At 42.7% G+C, this 18948-nt stretch overlaps 1 protein-coding gene across 1 annotated transcript in view; it reads left to right on the top strand.

Moving 5' to 3' along the window:
* Positions 1 to 18948, top strand: part of SLC35F1 (solute carrier family 35 member F1) — a 955166-nt gene that overhangs the window by 778714 nt on the left and 157504 nt on the right. Inside the window, exon 6 of the mRNA XM_086926736.1 lies at positions 18567 to 18619. Within this exon, the coding sequence (XP_086782862.1) occupies positions 18567 to 18619 (53 nt within the window). The remainder of the gene's footprint in view (positions 1 to 18566; positions 18620 to 18948) is intronic.

Raw genomic sequence — 18948 nt, 5'->3', positions numbered from 1 at the left:
GGGATACACATGGATACAATCTAATAATCACATAGGATACTAGTCGTTAGAGTTGTCTCCTATCCTGACAGGAGGGATGTGACTGGAAACACTCTAAGGGTAATATATAGGGGTGGTAGAGAGTACAAAGGCCCACTGCAAACACTACACTAGTACCAGCATAGAGGAGGGGTGGGTGGGATGCAAGGGTCTGGAGGGAAGGGCTAGAGTCCAGCGAGAACTGTCCGAACAAACAGCAGCATTCACAGCATAGATGAAGGGTGGGTAGGATGCAGGGTATGGAGGGAGGGTCTAGTCCACGAGAAAAGTCCTCCAGAGACCACCAGGGCACTATCCTCTGCGTTCGTGTTCGTGTTCCCGGAGCCTGTGTCTGCCGGTCAGAGAAAGCGTGTCTCCCAGGGCGCCATCTTAAAGTCAGGCACCGGCTACACAGCGTGGTCAGCAGGGGGGAAGGGGGGGCAAGAGTCTCGGCGGGCGACACCGGGTGGCAGCGGTTGTGTAGGGTACGACGGCGGTGGTAGGGTCATCGTCTCAGGCGGTGGAAGCAGAGCTGCTGAGGTAGGTGGTGAGCTGGTCGTCGGAGATCTTGTTCCAATTCCTTTGCTGGACGTTTGCGGGTGGTGTTACTTTTGAAGGTGAAGTGGATGCAGTGATGGTCCATCCATGGGAGTTCAGAGGTGTGGCTGAAGGAGTTTGAATTTCCTGCTGTGAAGATGGGGTCGAGGGGGTTGTCGAGGTGGAAGTTGAGGTCTCCCAGCAAGGTATAGAAGGTGGAGGTGATGGCTTGCGGGGTGATGAAGACGGTGATGGAGTCGGAGGAAGGTGTGCGGGGTTCAGGGGGCCTGTAGATGAGGGAGCATCAGAGCTGGTGGTAGGGTTGGTCTGTATTTTGAAGAGGAGGTGTTCCATCAGGTCTGTGGACCCATTGGTGTAGGTGCTCAGTTGACGGATGGACTTGTGAGCGATGGTCATGCCTCCTCCGGGGTGGTTGGCACAGTTCTTCCGGGTGATTTTGTAGCCTAAGAGGATGGCAACTCACGATGTCGGGTCCTGAGGCGGCATTTGTCCAGGTTTCGGTGAGGAAGGCAACTTTGGGGGTGGTGCTGTCAAGGAGGTCCCAGATTTCCACGGCATGCCTTTGGAGGGTGCGGACGTTGAGGAGGATGCAATGCAGGGTTTGGGGTGCGATGGAGTTGTTGCTGAAGGGTGTAGGTGGGTCTTGGATCTCGGCAGATGAAAAAGAGTGGCAGCAGTAATGGCAGATGAAGGGTCCGTGGGTGTCGATAGGTGAAGAGAGCTTGCAGTTGTTGTTCTTGCCAACTTTTAGGGCGTGGAGGGCTGAGGAGCTGTAGTGCTGGGGGGGTCAGAGGACCAGGGTCCCTTGCACTTGTCACGGTCGGGTCGCAGACTGGTGCAGACAGGCTTGCCTTTGGCACGCCAAGGCGTGCCAGTGGTGCGGCGGTACCGTGGCTGCCATTAAGTAGGGGTTGGGGGAGAACGGGACAGCTGGGAGGCAGGGAGCAGAACACACAGGAGGGGGAGGGGCTGGGGGCAGCAGCGGAGGGAGAAACTAAGAAAAGAGGCTACAAAAGGAGAAAGGCAAAAGGCCAAAAGGGCTGAAAATAAAGAAAAAAGGTAAAGAGACTGAAAGAGGCTAAAAATAAAGGCAAAAGGGCAGGTAAGGAGGCGCAGAAGAGGAGCAGGCTAACAGGAGCTGAGCGGAGCGCAGCACAAGCCTCGAACTGCGGACAATGGTGGGCACTGGGGGCAGAAGCATTAACGTGGAGCTACGCACCGGCAGAGAAATGATTAAGAGCTACCTAAGAACAATGAAAGAAAGATGGAATGGGACAGCCCTATTTCAGGCCGACTAACTGCCAAGCAGTGTGTGGAATGAGGCCAGGAGGCCAGGGGAAATTAACGAGGCATGAAAGGAAGTGAACCAAGAAACATTGGGGTTTTGCAGGTCAAGTGAGAGTGCAGTAATCAAGCACAGGGAAATTGTGTTTGAATACCGGGTGTCTTTTAAACTTGATGATTGGGAATAATCACTCAGGGGAGAGTTTTTTGTGTCCGAGTGAGGGCTCAAAGAATGGAGAGACAGACAAACGGAACAAGGATGAAGTAGGGGGATTTCACTGCACCACTTCTAGGACTCCAATGTGTCAAAGCGTTACGCCTGCCTCATAGCAGGCATAAGGGTGACGCAGTGCAATAGGTATAGGCCCCTCCCTTTGCATTGCTGGAGTTGCGTCATGCTTACGACACAACTCCAGCAATGCATGACTTTTGCGCCGACAGATACGTCAGGATTCCTGACGCATCTGTCAATCCTTGCGACATGGAGCGCCATACAGTAAATATGGTTCATCCATGGTGTCGCAAGAAGGGCACAGTGAAAAGTGTTGCATCGCTGTTTCATCGCAGCGATGTGACACTTTTCATACATGAGACCCCATGTGCTTAGCTGTATAACATCATTATGTACTTATGACCCTAGCTTTATGTCTCCACAAAGGCCTTTGTTTCCTATTTTACTACTCTTACACAGCCATTTCATCCTTACGTTTACCAGATTTACGCAGTTCTAAGTGACTCCGATGAGTTCATAACTCATAGTGGCACATTATTAATCATTTAAGTTCCAGAGCTTTCAAAGTCGCATATCCTCGGGCAGCAAGCGGATGCTTGCATGTCGAGGTAGAGAGCTGAGATGTAGTTTGAATCAAAAGGTTTTATAATTACCAGCTTAGACTGCGCGCCAAGGGAAATATATGATTGCAAAAACGCTCCTCACACTACAGCCAGAAATAAGCTCACACTTTGACATCCTCCCTACCCCAGGGTAGGGAATTTTAACTTCCAGCAGAAATGAGTGTGTGGCGGGAATGCTAAAACACATTACCACACATTTACTGTTAATTTTGTATAACATCATAATTCTAATATCTAGCACCTTCAAAAATGGTGACTGATAGCCTACAACAACATAGAAACAAGCATTGGTGCATCTGGCCTGGCAAGCTGCTTTAATAGTCAGTTTTGTTTTTAATTTTTATTGCAAGTATATGTCGCAAAAAATAAGAATAACACATGCCACTGCCTAACCATGTTGGCTACATGCTTAAAAAGAAAAATGTAAATTAAAAATGTAACCTTCGCATATAACAGTAAAGTATGGGTGCTTACCAGCAGTATAGAAATACTTTTTTGCTGTAAAAAATGTGCAGGAAAATAGGAGTCTAAGGGCCATATGTATCATCCTGACCATTTGCGATTTCTAAATAGCGATTTCTAAGGAATCGCTATTTAGAAATCGCAAAATGGTATGTATGTAGGAAATCGCTTCTTTTTAGTGATTCCTTAACATTCCTAAATTGCGATTAGCAAATTGCTAATCGCAAATTTCCCATTCATTGCTATGGGCCAGGAGGCCCATAGGAATGAAGGGGAAATTTGCGATTAGCAATTTGCTAATCGCAATTTAGGAATATTTTCAAGGGTGCAGGGGTGTCACAAGAACACCATGCTGCACCCCTGAAAATGACATGTGTTGGCATATGGCGTATGAGCGTCATATGGCAACTTTGGATTTTAAATAAATTGTTTATTTAAAAGAATTCGCAACTTACCACCAACTAGAAGTTGGTGGTAATTTGCAAATCCTTATTGGCATTTTTGCATTCATTTTCCGTTGATACATTGCATTTAAGGAATCGCACAATTTGCGATTCCTTAAGTGCAACCGCAAAATAAGGAATAGCAAATTTTGTGATTCCTTATTTTGCTGGCAAAATGTGTCATACATACCATTTAGCAAATTAGCATTCGCAAAGGCAGAAATTCTGCGAATTTTGGCCTTTGCGAATGCTAATTTGCTTGATACATATGGCCCTTAATTGGAGCACAGAAGAGGTACCATTGGTTTGGAAATATGATTCAAATAAATTTAAAAAAATGAAGAATGGAAAGGAAAAAAAGCAGTGCCAATGTAATGTATTGGCCCCCCAGCCCAGACACTGATGGGACTTCTTTCTAGAAGGTAAATGGCATCACTGACAGTGCAAGAGAGCCAATTGCTGAAGTGGGCTGACCCACTTGAGCCTTGCTGTATGTTCTGGTGACTAACAATTCAGGGATTTCTCAAGCATTGAGGTTTAGCCACAAGGGAAAATATTGCCCACAAATTTCACAAAAGACACCGCACAACAGTGTTTAATCCACTGTAGTGCAATGCTAAATCATGTTTAGAATCTAGCTAAAATGCCATCCGTTGCATGGTCATGGCCAGGGCCGCAACTTAACCTGAACTTATGGGGGCTAAAACTCCCAGCCAGGTCTGGCCCTAGCACTGGTCGCACACAGTGCAACAGTCTTTTTTGGCGCCCCCTTCCCCATTTCCTCCCTTTGCATGAATTCCCTCACTGCCACTCACCAACGATGCGCCTCATCTCTCAATAGCACCTTTCTGACAAACATTTCATTTTTTGATAGCGCTACTCATAGTTTACTCACACTCAGTTCTGTGATCTGCATGGTAGACTTTCTTTGTAGCAGGCACATTAACCCTCTGCGCAGTGTAAGTGCCAGGAGTGCCCACGTGAGTGCATGGTGAGCGATTGTTTGTGTGAGAGTAGGGTAAAAGGAGTTACTGCAGGATTAGTGAGGTGACCATATGAATTTGGGTGCGGATATAAGTGCAGAGTTGGACGAATTAATGAATGGTTAGTGAAGGGCTTGTTTGAGTAACACTGCAGACTGAGCAGTGAGGGGGACAGGTGAGTGAAGTGTCACATAAGTGCAGGGTGAGTAGTGTGCTCGTGTGACTGCAGAATCAGGTACAGGGTGAGCAGCACAAGTGCATTGTGAGTGCTGAGTTTTCACTGTGAGTGCAGGGTGAGCGGGTGAATAGTGTGAGTGTATGGTGATCAGTTTGAGTGCATTGTGATTGCTGTGAGTGCAGGGTGAGCATGAAAGTGAAGGGCCATAATGAGGAGTGAGTTGTCCGACTGCAGGGTGCATTCACAGACACTTGAAGTAACTCAGCATGTTATTGACGGCGGCATAGGGTTTCAGATATAAGTTAAACTATTGCTATTATGTTATGGCATTAATCAGGGATCGAGGGTGGAGGTAATAAATAATGCGCTGATCCTGCAACAAACTTCCAGTATTATGATTAGGGTTGCCAGCTCATTATTCTGATGTCCCAGATAGTACAAAAATAAAGCAACCTAAAGCTATATTTTCAGCACTTATCTATGCATACTTCGAACAGCAAATATGAATAAGAATCACTTTTAATTGTGTTCTCGGGGTGCCTGAATGATCCATGACTGATAATTAAAGGGAACAAAGAGAGAAAAGTCACATTACAAATGAATACATGCTTTTTAAAAAATTTATATCCCTAATTTGTGTCAAGACGAGGTCTTTGCAGGCCCTTTAAACAACACATGGCAACCCTACTTTAAATTCCTTTTCATGAAATGCTTTCTCACACTATGGTAGTAAATGTAAAATACAAATATAAGGAATAGGCTGAGTGGGGGCCCAGGGGGTACTGGAACTAGAAAAAAACTAAGCCTTGGTAACCAGTTAATAAAGGTATGTAAATATGCAAATGGTCTTTAAAGACCCGAGAACAACTCGTCCGTGTAGGAGATAGGACTTCAGACACTTCCCAGCCGAGCCCACAGTTGCTCGAGCTGCAGCTGCCCTGGTTGAGACACAAGTTGGGGGGGGGGGAATAGTGGGGGGAGGAAGCCCTACCATGCCTTATAAATCATCAGCCCTGTACCACATTTTGTCGTTCAGGGAACACTGCAAATTTCTGCATTGTTCTAACCGTGCTAAATCTTGGCTTGGCAGTGGGCATTATTAGCCCTTGATTTCGAAGTTTACATTAATAAATGTAAACTCATTCCACAAAGCCCCTTACTGTAATTTCTTCTGCATTTCATTTTTTTTTTTAGCTTTTTGTTGATGTTAACCTGCATTTGATAACATGTCACAGAGTTTCTGCACTCTAGTGAAATATTATTGCATCACTAAAAACGCGCCAGCTGGATAAACGTGCACAGTAATCCAGTTCCTGCACATTTTTCCAATTACCATGCATGATGTTGCAAAATGCCTTCTAAAGTGCTAGTGAGCTGAGCTCTGAAATTGAGTTGTTGAGTCGTTTTTGCTACCTCCTTTTTAGGTCGAGCCTAGCATTGCAGCGCATGAGCTGCTCGCTTTGCGAGGCATGCAGTTTTTAGTATAGTATAAGCTTCGTGGAAGATCCGCCTACTCTCTGCTCATCTTTTTCATTGGCTTAGGTCCTAAATGCTGCCTCCCGATTGGTTTTAGGCTTGTTAGTCCCTTCTTGTGACGGCCATGTCCTCATTTGTATCCTTCCATAGCTACTGGCCCCTTTACTCCGAACACTATTTTCTTCCCTGTCTCCCGCGCCCCCTCCTGCAGTCCATGACTTCTCGGCCCCCGCACCTTCTACTCCCGTTTGTGCCATCTTGCCCGCCTGCGCTCCTGTTTCCAATGCAATAGGTCTCCGTAAATGCAAGTCTTATTGCATTGCAAATGCTTGTTGAAAACAGGAAGTGATCTAGAAGAGCAGGCGGTCTTTTTGTCTGCCCAGGCATACAGGAGCCAAAGCCATGCTCTCTTGGTTTTCAAGTAGTGATGCAGCAGGCAAGGTCGAATATTAACAACCGAGTACTTTTTAAATATATTCTATAAATTGACTAGAGTTTCCTTTCATGCTTTTCAGCCAAGTGCATTGAAAAGATTTGACTCCATGGGTAAAAGGCATTTAGTTGGAAGCTAAATTAAATGTGGTATCATCGACTGGACAATGTGTGAATGAAATAGAGCTCATACCTGGTGGTCTGGATGACAATGAGGTCTGGGTGATGCCCTCACAGAGAAGGGACACTAAAGGGTCTTGATTGATAGCAGGAAGATATCTTGCAGAAACTATGACCCGAGAAACAATAGTGCAGAAATGTCCTGCCAAAAAAAGAAAATGGATCTAGAAGTCGGTGCCATGGAGTGACACCTTCTGCATTTTCCAGGAGACTCCAGTGGGTCAGTGAGTCTGCGGTGCCACAGGAGCAAAGACTGGCAGACTAAGTGGACTGAGGAGTAGGGTGGCACACACACTAGAGCTGCTGGTTTGTGATAAGTCAACAGTGTGTTGATAGACTAGGTGAGAGATGCGCCAAGCACCCAACTGGAACATGAGTACAGGATTTGCAGTCACCAAGGCAGGGGGACACGCTCAGTGAATGCAGTTGCCAGGCGATTATTGCTGAATGAGTGAGAGCCCTCAAAAGAGAGTTTCTCCGTTCACAGCAGCGATAGTACAACATTATTCTGTCCTCAGTTTATTGTAACACCTCAATTACATTCCACATAAGTGGCATTCTTGTCATCAAAAATACCTAGGGGGCACAAAGAATCAGACGCGGCACCCAAGGTCTTGTGCGTATACAGAGCACTGTGCGTGGTTTGCTCATTTGCCAGATGACTAAATCTCCAATGAGAATCATTGAGTGAACCCAGCATCAACGTACTATTTATCGTTGAAACTCTGTACCTATTGTACTGGAAAGTAAATCTATCAACTCTGTAGTTACAGTTGCTTCATTTCTTGTGTTGTCTTTCTAGACAGGTTCCATCGCGAGCATCAATTAGATAATGTTGCAGTTTTTTGCTAGAAGACCATCATAGGAGTTTGGTAAGGATCAAGTGTTAAAGGAAAAAGTCAAGTATCATATTAAACTTCTGATAAATCGGACATTCAGTGATCCAAGCAAGTGATCGGCCTGCAGTAGACCTGTCAAGGGACCATAGTTCTGGAAATAGTGTTGCTGGTATCATCATGGCTCATATTAGCGAGCTGGCACTGGTCTTGAGGCAACGCCACTGATATCGTCAAGCCACAGCATGGAATACAAATACACTTAAGGTCTGATGTGAGTAACACTGCTCGTATTAGTTGATGCGTCTTCAGGAATCACAGACTCTGTGACTCTGTGTGCTAAAAGTCATCACTTAGATCCTGGGAGGCAGTGTAGAATTTTTTTTGTCCAGGGCAGCCATTGTTTGCATGCTGGACCTAGATGGGAAAGACACCAGCCGTGGACCGTGCAGCTAAGAGGAGTGGGGCGGTGGGCCCGGGTTGGGGGGGATTCGACAGACAACCACGAGGGAAAATTAAATAAATAATACATTCTCCCTCCTTATCATCTGTTAAAATCCCCAGCACCCCACCGCTCTTACCTGCACGGGCCATGGCTGAAAGACACCAGTGAACAGAGCTTAATAGGGCTGCCCTCTGATGTCATTTACAATGGTATTGGTGCTGTGCAAAGGTCTTCTACCATAGATCCTTGTTTTAAGGTAAACACCCTTCCTGTGACCTCTAAATGAGGTGGGGGAGCCAAGAGATGGACAGATGTAACATCCCTCAATTTTTTTATGATGTTCCATTACTTCCCACTTCTAAGTGAGGCTCTCAATCTACCTTACTTTGTGTAGTATTTTATGATTGTGAGTTTCACACACTTGCTTTTCATTTGTTGACTTTTCAGTTGGTGCTTTACTTTTTACATTATTTATTTTTTGCCTTTAGTGAGTGTGGCTAAAGGGTCATAAAAATGAATAAAAAAAGTGAATGTAAATGCAATAGTGAACAATGATTCACAATGCTCTGTTGCCTTGTTTCATGGCTTAACTAAATTAATAACAAGCTGATAACGTTCATATTCTCCCATGTTCCTCCACTCTCGCACACCCAGAAGGGCTTGCTGTACCACTCCATATTATTGTACACAATCTCGAATTGCACTGCCTCAAAGCTAGGCCTTGCTTCTGTAAGTTTCTCATTGCTAGATTTGAGCTTAAGAAATACAGACAGGCCTGTCAATGTATTTTGATGCTGTAGGTGCTGAAAACATTTTGCACCTCCCCTTCTTGTTTGGTACTAATGAAGCTACAACCCTATTCAGGTGGTTCCTGAGTAATGCCATCGACTGGGCCCTGTTCATTAGCATAATCATTCCTCCTATGGATAACCTATTCATATATTCATTTTTGGAAACACTGCATTAATCTGATTACCTGGTCCGTTAATGGATTATCAATTAATGACCTTTGTGCGCTTCATCTTCGTGTATGCTAATTCAGTGAACAGCCAGTACTGGCATACATATTTAAATTATTTATTTTATTTCCATGTCAACTATGTTTTTAATATTAAAAAACCTTTAAGAAGATCAACAATTTGCATATTGATTATGTACACAGATCTTTCTCATTCTTGAGCCTCAATAAGGCAAGTCTTTTCATGTGTATCTTAACTGTCTAGCTTAACATAGAAAAATACATCCCCACATTTCATGTATAGCATTCAGTTTTACAATTCAATTCCTTTCATATTTTTCCTCCAATTGTGTCGATGCGTTTCAGCCTCTGGTAAGTTACTAGGTCTCATGAGGACACGTACAAATGGACCTGCAACAATAATTACAAAAACTATTTAAAACATTACTTTGCTTTACAGTACATTTATTGTTTGTGTTCTAAGTGCTTGACGATCTTACCTATGGTATGCTTATAGGGAATGCAGCCCTTTGTGGTGAATAATCTCTTTCGCTTCCTCATCAAGTTCAAATTTAATTGCATCAGGTAAAGCCTGCACAGGTAAATACATACAGCACGGATGTATGACATTTTAACGCATGCTTTTACAATGCATGCTGTTACAACGCAGGTTTTACAATGCATACCTTTACAACGCATTACACTTTGGGGTGCTGGATCGTGAATAGTTTAATTTACTATTCCAACTCCAGTCCCCGTGGACACTAGGGAAGGTGTTGGATAGTAAATTAAACTTATTCCCTATCCTAGAGCGCCCCCCAGTGCAATGCGTTGTAAAGGTATTCGTGGTAAAACCTGCGTTGTAATAGCTTCGCGTCGTAAAAGTTTCGTTGTAAAGGATGTTTCCCATACAGCACTAGTGGGCGTCAACTTACACTTAGGAATTAGAAGAATTGGGTAACATTAAGCAGGGCCCATACCTAATCAACTAAGGATAGAATTGTTTGTTTCATGCCAGATTCGTGATGGGCTAGCAAAGCATCAAACCTCATTAAATGGTTGAAAGGCTTTTTAGGGCTCGTGCAAGGCAACTTGTGCCTTTTAATCCAGTGAGGTTATCGGTTAAACATGAAAATCGTAACTTAAAAATTGAAAAATACATTTTAAGAACTGACTCTCTATTTCTGTCAAAGGTCCACTCGGAAACTAGTGTACTGCACCTTCATTGTTTAAGAATCATTACTTTAGCAGGTGGAAAAACAATAACCTGGGCAACGCATCAGGTTGCAAGAAAAAAACGTAATAGGCCTTCTTCCTTTTTCCCTATCATTGAGTTTTGACATATTGTCTATCGTAGCACGATAATATTCGCTTGTCACTCGTGTGTTGCCTTTCACCGGTATATTTAAGTAAATGATAAATAGGGTAACAACAAAGCAATCCAGCATGTAACGATGATTCCCCTGAATAACGGCCAACCCCTGACACCTTAAACCCTTAACTTCCAGGTCACACATTCTAGCCCACTCATTCCACATTCTACATTCCATCTCTCTCTTGCCAATACCACACATTGCCTACCAATAAACCAGCTTTAATTAAAATAAAATGTAATAGGAGAAACTGTCTATTCATGACAATAAAACACAAAACAATACACATACTTAGCATTCTTTTTAAATAACATTCCGAATGATTCCACCATAGCAGAATAACTTTTTGCATAAAACTCTAGTCTAAGTTGTTCCTGGGATAATGGACTTGGAGCTCTTAAAAATGTATTATTCTGGTATCTTTTGGGTTTAATTCCATCCCTCGATATGCTGTGACTAGGAAAATGTGCCGTGGCACAGCTACATTTAAATCTGCCTAGTCTTAAAGTTAAAAATCTGGTTAAAAAGTGCTCAAAAACTTCAAATTTTGATCTTGATGAAGTTGATCCCTTCCAAAAAGCAAACTATCTCTTTTTCTAGAAGCCAAGGTTTCTTTAAATATTCTCAGAAGCATGGACGACACTGTGGTGATGCCAATGGTATCTATCTAAATTGAAACATTCCTGCGAAAGTTACAAAAGTTATAAGAAGTCTTCACCCAGCTTCCAGAATCACCTGATGATATGCATGTGCAAGACCACGCACTGTGAATACTGTTGGCCCGCTAAAATGTGCATATTTGGTCATGGGTGGAGATCCAACCATATGGCATCATTTAAACTGAGGAAATCTAACCACAAGCATGGCTCACCTGAAGTCTCAAGAGAAATAAATAAAGGGGCTACCCACAGAGAGTACTCAATAGGCTCCATAATACATTTTAAACACAGGTGCTGTAGAATTCCCTTTAAAAAAATGTATATGATGAGGAAACCTTTTTACTCCCATTCCTAACTGGAATCACACCCTCTTTTAGAATAATTCAGTGTTCAAATTAGAGTAAGTCAGTCAGTCAAAAATTCTTTATTTCGGCTTGAGCCATAAAAGAAGCAGCAAGAATACAACATTTGCCAAATATTTAAAAGCGTTAAAACCCAAAAAAATTCCATTATACACAGAAGTGACAATAAATAATTTAAAAATCATTCAATTTTTTTCATTTTTGTCCTTGCCCACCACATATGACACAAAAACCTGGAAACCGCAAATACAATGTGCAAGTCCGTATTCGTTTTTAAAAGTCTATAGACTTCCTTGCAGTACCCAGAGCCCAAGTTCTTACACAGGTTCATGAGCCCTCTCTGATGTAGTTTGCTGTATCCTCGGCAGAAAAATAGCACATGCAGGTCAGTCTCCTCCTTGGCTGGACAAGCAGGGCAGCCCAGGTCCCGCCCGGGTACCCACTGATTAGTGTATGCATTGAGCGGGAGACAGCCATAGCAAAACTGTAGATAAAGTTTCCTGGCCAGGGTTGGATAAATAACATCAAGTACAGTCTCCAGCATATATGTACATTTCAAATCTAGAAATATAGATAGCCTGGAGCCAGCCCTAGGATTGAGATACAATTTGTCCATTTGAACATCCCAGTATCTCCTTATCAAGACCTTCCTAGTAATGGTTGCACAGGCTAATCTGGGATTCTCCCACAAATCACAAAATCCTAGAACAATCAAACAGTTTTTAACATACATAAGCCATGGAAACGTACTATTCCCCGAAATGCTAAGTATATCCTGTGGTATACACCTGTTACAACGCAATTTTTACTCCGCACTACCACTACAACGCAGGCATTACAACGCATACCGTTACAACGCATTGCGCTGGGGGGCGCTCTAGGATAAGAGGTAAGTTTAATTTACTATCCAACACCTTCCCTAGGGTCCACGGGGACTGGAGTTAGAATAGTAAATTATACTTACCACTATCCAGCACCCCAAAGCGCTATGCGTTGTAACGGTATGCGTTGTAAATACCGCGTTGTAATGGTATGCGGAGTAAAAGTATGCGTTGTAACGTCATACATCCATATCCTGTAGCTCACTTCTATATACAGCGAGTTCAGGGGTAGCCCATATCCTTCGCCAAAAGTGGCCTACATCCTACAACCTGGGTGATTGGTCTTATTCCTAGGTCCATGCGAATGGGGAACAGAGGGGTGCTCACCGGGAGACCAACTATTTGTCTTAGAAATTTATTTTCGGTGATCAGCATTGGATTTATATTTGAGTGGGCCCACATTTCAGCCCCATACAGTGTCGCACTTCTCACCTGTGTTTTGTAAATTTCTAAGACAGGGCTCAGAGGTTTATGACGGTATCCCTGAAGACTTTGGCCAGACCCCCTGATATTTGGGTTAATTTAAGATTTGCCTTAGTGACCTGGGCCCCCAGGTAATTTTTTCATTCAGGGTGACCCCCAGGTACTCAATTTCGCTAACCCTCTCTAGGGGTGAGCCATTCAGGTGGGGGCCTGGATAAAGCGTTTTCTTGGGTTTGAAAACCATGTATTTGGTTTTCTGTACGTTTATTTCCAACCCCCTATTCTTACAAAAGAGTGAAAATCCATCAATTATTCTCTGTAGCCCCATTGGGGACTTAGACAGGAGTAGCGTGTCGTCAGCGAACATGAACGCTGGCACACAGCTCAGAGTCAGCTTCGGGGCATCGATGTTCTTGCATTGGCTCAGGGCGTGTACCAGACCGTTGATGTAGATGCAAAATAAGGTGGGGGCCAAACGCACCTCTGTCTAACTCCCCTATTTACCGAGATTGGAGTAGTGAGATCCCCCCTTTCCCATACCTTATTTTGGCATAATTCCCTGTATGGAGCTGAATGATAATCTCTAGGAGATATGGGGGTATCCCCAGCTCTCTCAACACTCTCCACAAAGTCTCCCTGGGAACCAGGTCAAAGGCACTTCGCAGGTCGACAAAGACCAGATAAAGGCTCCCCCCTTCCGATACTACTGATTTACAATAAAAGAGGTGGAGCCTAAATATATGGTCCATAGTCGAAGTTTTGGTTTTGAACCCAGCCTGAAGTTGGAACATTATTTTGTTTACATACAGCCAGGTCTGGACTCGATCAAGAATGATCCTTGCAAAGGCCTTTTGAGATATGTCTATTAGACTGATGGGTCTATAGTTAGAGGGTTGAAAAGGACAGCCCTTCTTAAATACTGGGATTACCTCAGCCCCCAGCCACGATTCAGGTAAGTTCATCCCTTTTAGGATGGCATTAAAAATCAGCCACAGGTAAGGGGCCCAAATTTTAGGCTCTTTTCTATATGACTCTCCGGGGACATTGTCAAGCCCTGCGGCTATTCCTATAGGAATTTTTTTAATTTCAGATTCTACTTCAGCCAGGGAGATTTGTGGGGAATCAGAATCTGCAGTAAGCACTATGGAAGGAGATATAGCTACCATGGCACCGTCGTCTGCGATTGGAGAATATAAGGCTTGGTAGTGGGTGACCCAACTCTCTGCCGCTATGTTCACATCCAAGGGGGTCCGACCCTCACTACTACCGGTCGCAACAATGTTCCAAAATGTTCTTGGATCCTTGGATTCCAGGGCTGTTTTTAACCTATCCCATTTATCTATTTCCCAGATAACCTTGGCAGAAGCAATACTTTTCTTGTACTGGGCCCTAGCCGTTTTGATGGCACTCTGGGATTTAAGTTTAATAGCCTCTATAAGAGTTTTCTTTGCCTGTTTACAGCTGCTATTAAACCATGAACCCTTTTGTTGGCTCCTTTTGACCCACGGGCAGGGTCTATAAAATGCTTCTCTTAGTTTGCACCAGATGGAATAATTAATGACCCTTAATTTACTGTAGGTTTCAGGTAAGGCCCCATTGTCCACCAGATCTGACAGGATCATTAAGTCAGCAAATGATACTTTCATAGAGTAGAGCCAACTTCACTTGACAGTTTTCCATCTGCGCCCACTTAACCTTTCTTTTGTTTTTTGAGAGGAATAGCCCATCCCTGGCACACTGGTCTGAATCACTTGATCCCGTTTTTAAAGGGAACTCAAGGGTTGCTATGAGGGCGTTATGATCGCTATCATGCCTGGGTAGGATAGTAAATTCAGTAACGAAAGACCAACCTCTGGTTTCTGTTAAAACGTAGTCCAATATTGACTCGTGGCCCACCCTGTTAACGGTGAATTTACCAGGCGAGTCGGAACTAAATCAACTGTTACAGGCGCGTAATGAATGTTTCAAGGTCAAAGCCTTGATTTGGAGCGCCAGAGAAGACCAGGCCCTAATCGGGGTTGAGTTTATCTCGGGAATGACCCACACTTTGTCTTCTTCTCTACCACAGGAGTCATCAAAGTCTTTTAGGGGTTCATATTGGCAATTTAAGTCACCACCCAAAAGGATCAGACCATCTTTTGAGTCGCCCGACATTACTATATCTAGATGGTCTATTATTGGTGACTCCTTCCCATTTTTCACGGGCCTAGAATACACATTGATCAATTTAATTTTGTGATCTTTGTTAAAGGACAGGATAAGGCTCAAAATGTCTGGCCCGGTTTCTTCTATTTGTGAGACAGTGCATCCTAGATGGGTCCCGAACCATATAATTAGCCTTCCCGATGGTCTTCCCTGCCCTTTCAAAATGGCTAGTTTGTAGTAGGATGCAAATCCCGGATGGATATGTTCCTCAACAGCCCAGGTTTCTTGGAACATGCAAATATCACAGGGGTCTACCTGTGTTTCCCAGGCCGGACAGTTCAATGTATTTTTGATGCCTGCAATGTTCCATGAAAGAAACTTCAATTTTAGACTGGGTTTTTATAGGGAAGAGGAGATAATATGGGTCCCTTCCATAGCATTCTCATTTGAAGCCATCAAGGGGGCCAACAGGGGAGGACAAGCAGAGTTGTCTGGAGTTGGTTTTTCTACCTATCTTCTAACACCTCACAAAACCTCTCCTTGAGCTTATAAATGTAGTCATATTGTTCACTCACCCTCTCAACACTATACTACCCCTCTCAACTCTTTTGAATCTGCTATATAAACAGGAGGATCTACTCTTAGATCCAGTTATATGGTCATTTGTTCTTGGTCCAGGTATTCCAGGATTGGATCCCCTTTTTCTGTTATATAACTTTTGCCTCAAATCTTGTGCCCTTTAAAAACTATTACTGTCCATAATTAACAAAAAAAAATGATTTTGTGTCCCATGTACATCAGAGGGGCATACTTCCCTGAAACCACACACTTTACAACCAAGTCAGCCCTCAAAATGGTGAACCATGCACACAAGTGCCCCTTAACATTTACCTCCTTACAATCAATTATTCCATTTGGAAACCCTTTTGATTTCAGTTTCGAATCTACCCATAATGCTGCTTTGAGATTCAAACCAAGATCTTCTTTATATTTTTGTCCCATCCTCGTCACTATAGATGCCCTACTTGGGGGCCTGCAGTACGGATTGTGCCACCCACTCAATAGCCCTTTAAACATGGTTCAGGCCTGCCGTTGCAGAGCCTGTGTGTGCAGTTTAAACTGCCATTTCGACTTGGCAAGTTAAACTGCCTGCCAGACCCAAGCCTTCCCTTTTATTACATATGTCACCTCTAAGGTAGGCTCTAGGCAGCCACAAGGGCAGGGTACGGTGTACTTAAAAGGTGGTACAACTTTTGGGTTTTATATGTCCTGGTACTGAAAGACTGCTAAATTTGTTTTTCAGTACTGCAAGGCTTATCTCTCCCATAGTTTAACATGGGGTTTGCCTTAAAGCAGCTTTTAAGTGTAACTTCCCATTGGGAGCAGATAGAAAATTAAAGTTTAGTGTCTCTGGACTTGTGATTTAAAAACGCATGTTTTGGTAAAGCTGTTTTTTAAATTACGGGTCTGAAAATGCCACTTTTAGAAAGTTAGCATTTTCCTACTTAAACCATTGTGTGCCTCATCTGCTGGGTAAGAATAGGTTTTTGAACACTGTCAATGGCAATAAGTTAAAAAAATGTACCAATTGCATGTGAAATGTTGACAGCCTATGATGTGGCAAGTAAATAATTGGTTCCTAATGGTTATAACAACAACGTGCTGTAACATGTATATAACGGATCTGTAATGTGATACTGTGCAATGTCATAAATAAAGACAAGTTTAAAAAACAAAATACATTCCGTGCATCTGTCTGTCTCTGAATACACATCTGGGTTAGGGTGACAGCTGGGCCTTGTGCATTTCCTCTAGATAGTCACAGACATAGTGCTAGGTTTGACATTTGCACCCTGATGGCTCATCATTAGGCTGATGGGCCTTCCTGCGGTAGATTAGGAGGGAGGGGCTGACACCTTCACCTTAATAGGGCTGTGCTTGTCCCCACACAAAGAGCTACATTATATCGTTGGGAGCCAGTAGCGGTTTGTTTATGAAACAATGTGTTGTTTAAAGACGCTTCTTTATACGCTAGCGCTGCTACTTTGGATTCCCTCAATACTTCAGGACAGACTCTTCTATCTTACTTCCAACCCAAGCTTTTCCAATGTGCTACACTGCACTTTTTGCAGTGATCTCAAATAATACCTCAATAGAAGCGCATTGGCTTCTAGAATGACCATCATTTATGCCAATCTGAATGTTTATGTATTTTAAAGCCCTGTTTTAAACTAACTAGTGAATATCTCATGATATATTAATTGTATTTTTGCCATTTTGGTTTTATTATCCCAGATGGATAAGCTACATTTTTCTAAACTGTGAAGTCTTTTGTGATGTTTTTTACTGCTTTATTGTAATAAATGTTGCACAAACACTTTACAAATCGCCTCTTAAGGTAAGCCTGACTGCTCTGTGCCACAATACCAGAAGTTGAGCACAGGTTAATTTATGGGGTGTATCTGACTTGCCCTGACTAGAGTGGTGGGTTCTGACTGGTTTAAGTGAGTACCCTAGCCAACCAGAAACAACATTTCTAACAGTAACCATTCCCCAGGCCAGCTTCCAACCCTCAAAATCCTTAAGGCTCAACATTCCATACACACTTCACTGCCTACCTCACACATTCCAACCTAGCCATTCCACAATCTACATTCCATCTCCCTCATGTACATACCACAATATTGTGCGAGAAAACACCCACCAAATATCAAAATCAAGTCAGGATTTAGAACAGCAGAATTAATCTAGACAAGAATACATTCATCTAATAAATGTCGGTGGATTTATTTGCCCGGCCCTATATTTAATGAGTGGGTAATCTTATAGTTTAAGGTTGTCATGCTCTATCACATTTAGTAGCTCTACCTGCTGCCCAGAACATTCTTCCTTTACTACTTAGTAAACTCAGTCGAAAGAGCAATGATAATTGTAAATATGCCATATGGACTTTTGTTTGCAGGGGATTTGTGCACTGGATTTCTTTTAGTGTATAATGTCCCAGAGCTTTAGGCTCCCATATCCCCATGCCTAAATAGAAGGCAGTTTATTTGGGAAAACATTTGGGAGCTGACAGTGATGATGAAAGAAACTTTAAACAAATGCTTGCTACTTCAGAATGTTGTTAACAGGCAAAAGATGTAATAAAACAAAGGGAATAAAAAACATAAGTCGCGGAGTGAAATTAAAAGCAAACTAAGATATTTAAATGTGAACAAAAATGCAGAAACGACAAAACTTAAACATGGAGTGAATTGAGTCAGCTCATCTCACTTACTTGATCCTAAAGCTCAAGTTTAACATGTTTTCTCCCACAAAACCTATAATTGTAGATTTCTTCATAAACTTTTTTGTATTAAAAACAAAACTTTTTCAAATTGCTGAAAACATCTTCACAATGTGGGAGAAATCTATGTTTGAAACTTGGAATGCTCCTAAATGAGACATTCTCTTTATCATCGGATCAGGCTGTATTCTTGATGTAGGATAGCTGCTGTGGTACGAACATGTGGTTGATCTTACCTCTGATCAGGCATGAGCAAATCAAGACTGTTCAGGTCCCTAATACTCTTGTCCACCTAACAGTGTTTTCTTTCATATGTTCTTATGTTTCAGAGCAATAATGGAGCACAAGGAACTGCTAAAAGTACCCTGGGACTGGCAAATAGGTAACACTATTTGTGGAAGTGAAGAGACGTGTTTGTTGTTGGAAATAAATAGGCAAAGAATTTGTAGAATTTGTTGCTTGATCTGATTTCAATATTATCTATGAGGGTAAGACTATGGAATAGTTACTTCTAGTAATAACTGGAAAACCTGAATTTGCAGATTTTAAGATATGCTGTAGAGTACACTATTAAGCTCATTTTGAAGAGATAGAATTATTTTATATGCAATCATTTTTAACAGACCTGCAATTATGCATTCCAAAACCATCCTTGAACAAGAAAATATTTGCTAGAATCTAATATACCCAGAACTAAAATACAGTATATCA

This window comes from Lissotriton vulgaris, chromosome 6 (genome assembly GCF_964263255.1).
Source record: "Lissotriton vulgaris chromosome 6, aLisVul1.2, whole genome shotgun sequence".
Lineage (NCBI taxonomy): Eukaryota > Metazoa > Chordata > Amphibia > Caudata > Salamandridae > Lissotriton > Lissotriton vulgaris.
This window is presented reverse-complemented; position numbering and strand designations above follow the sequence as displayed.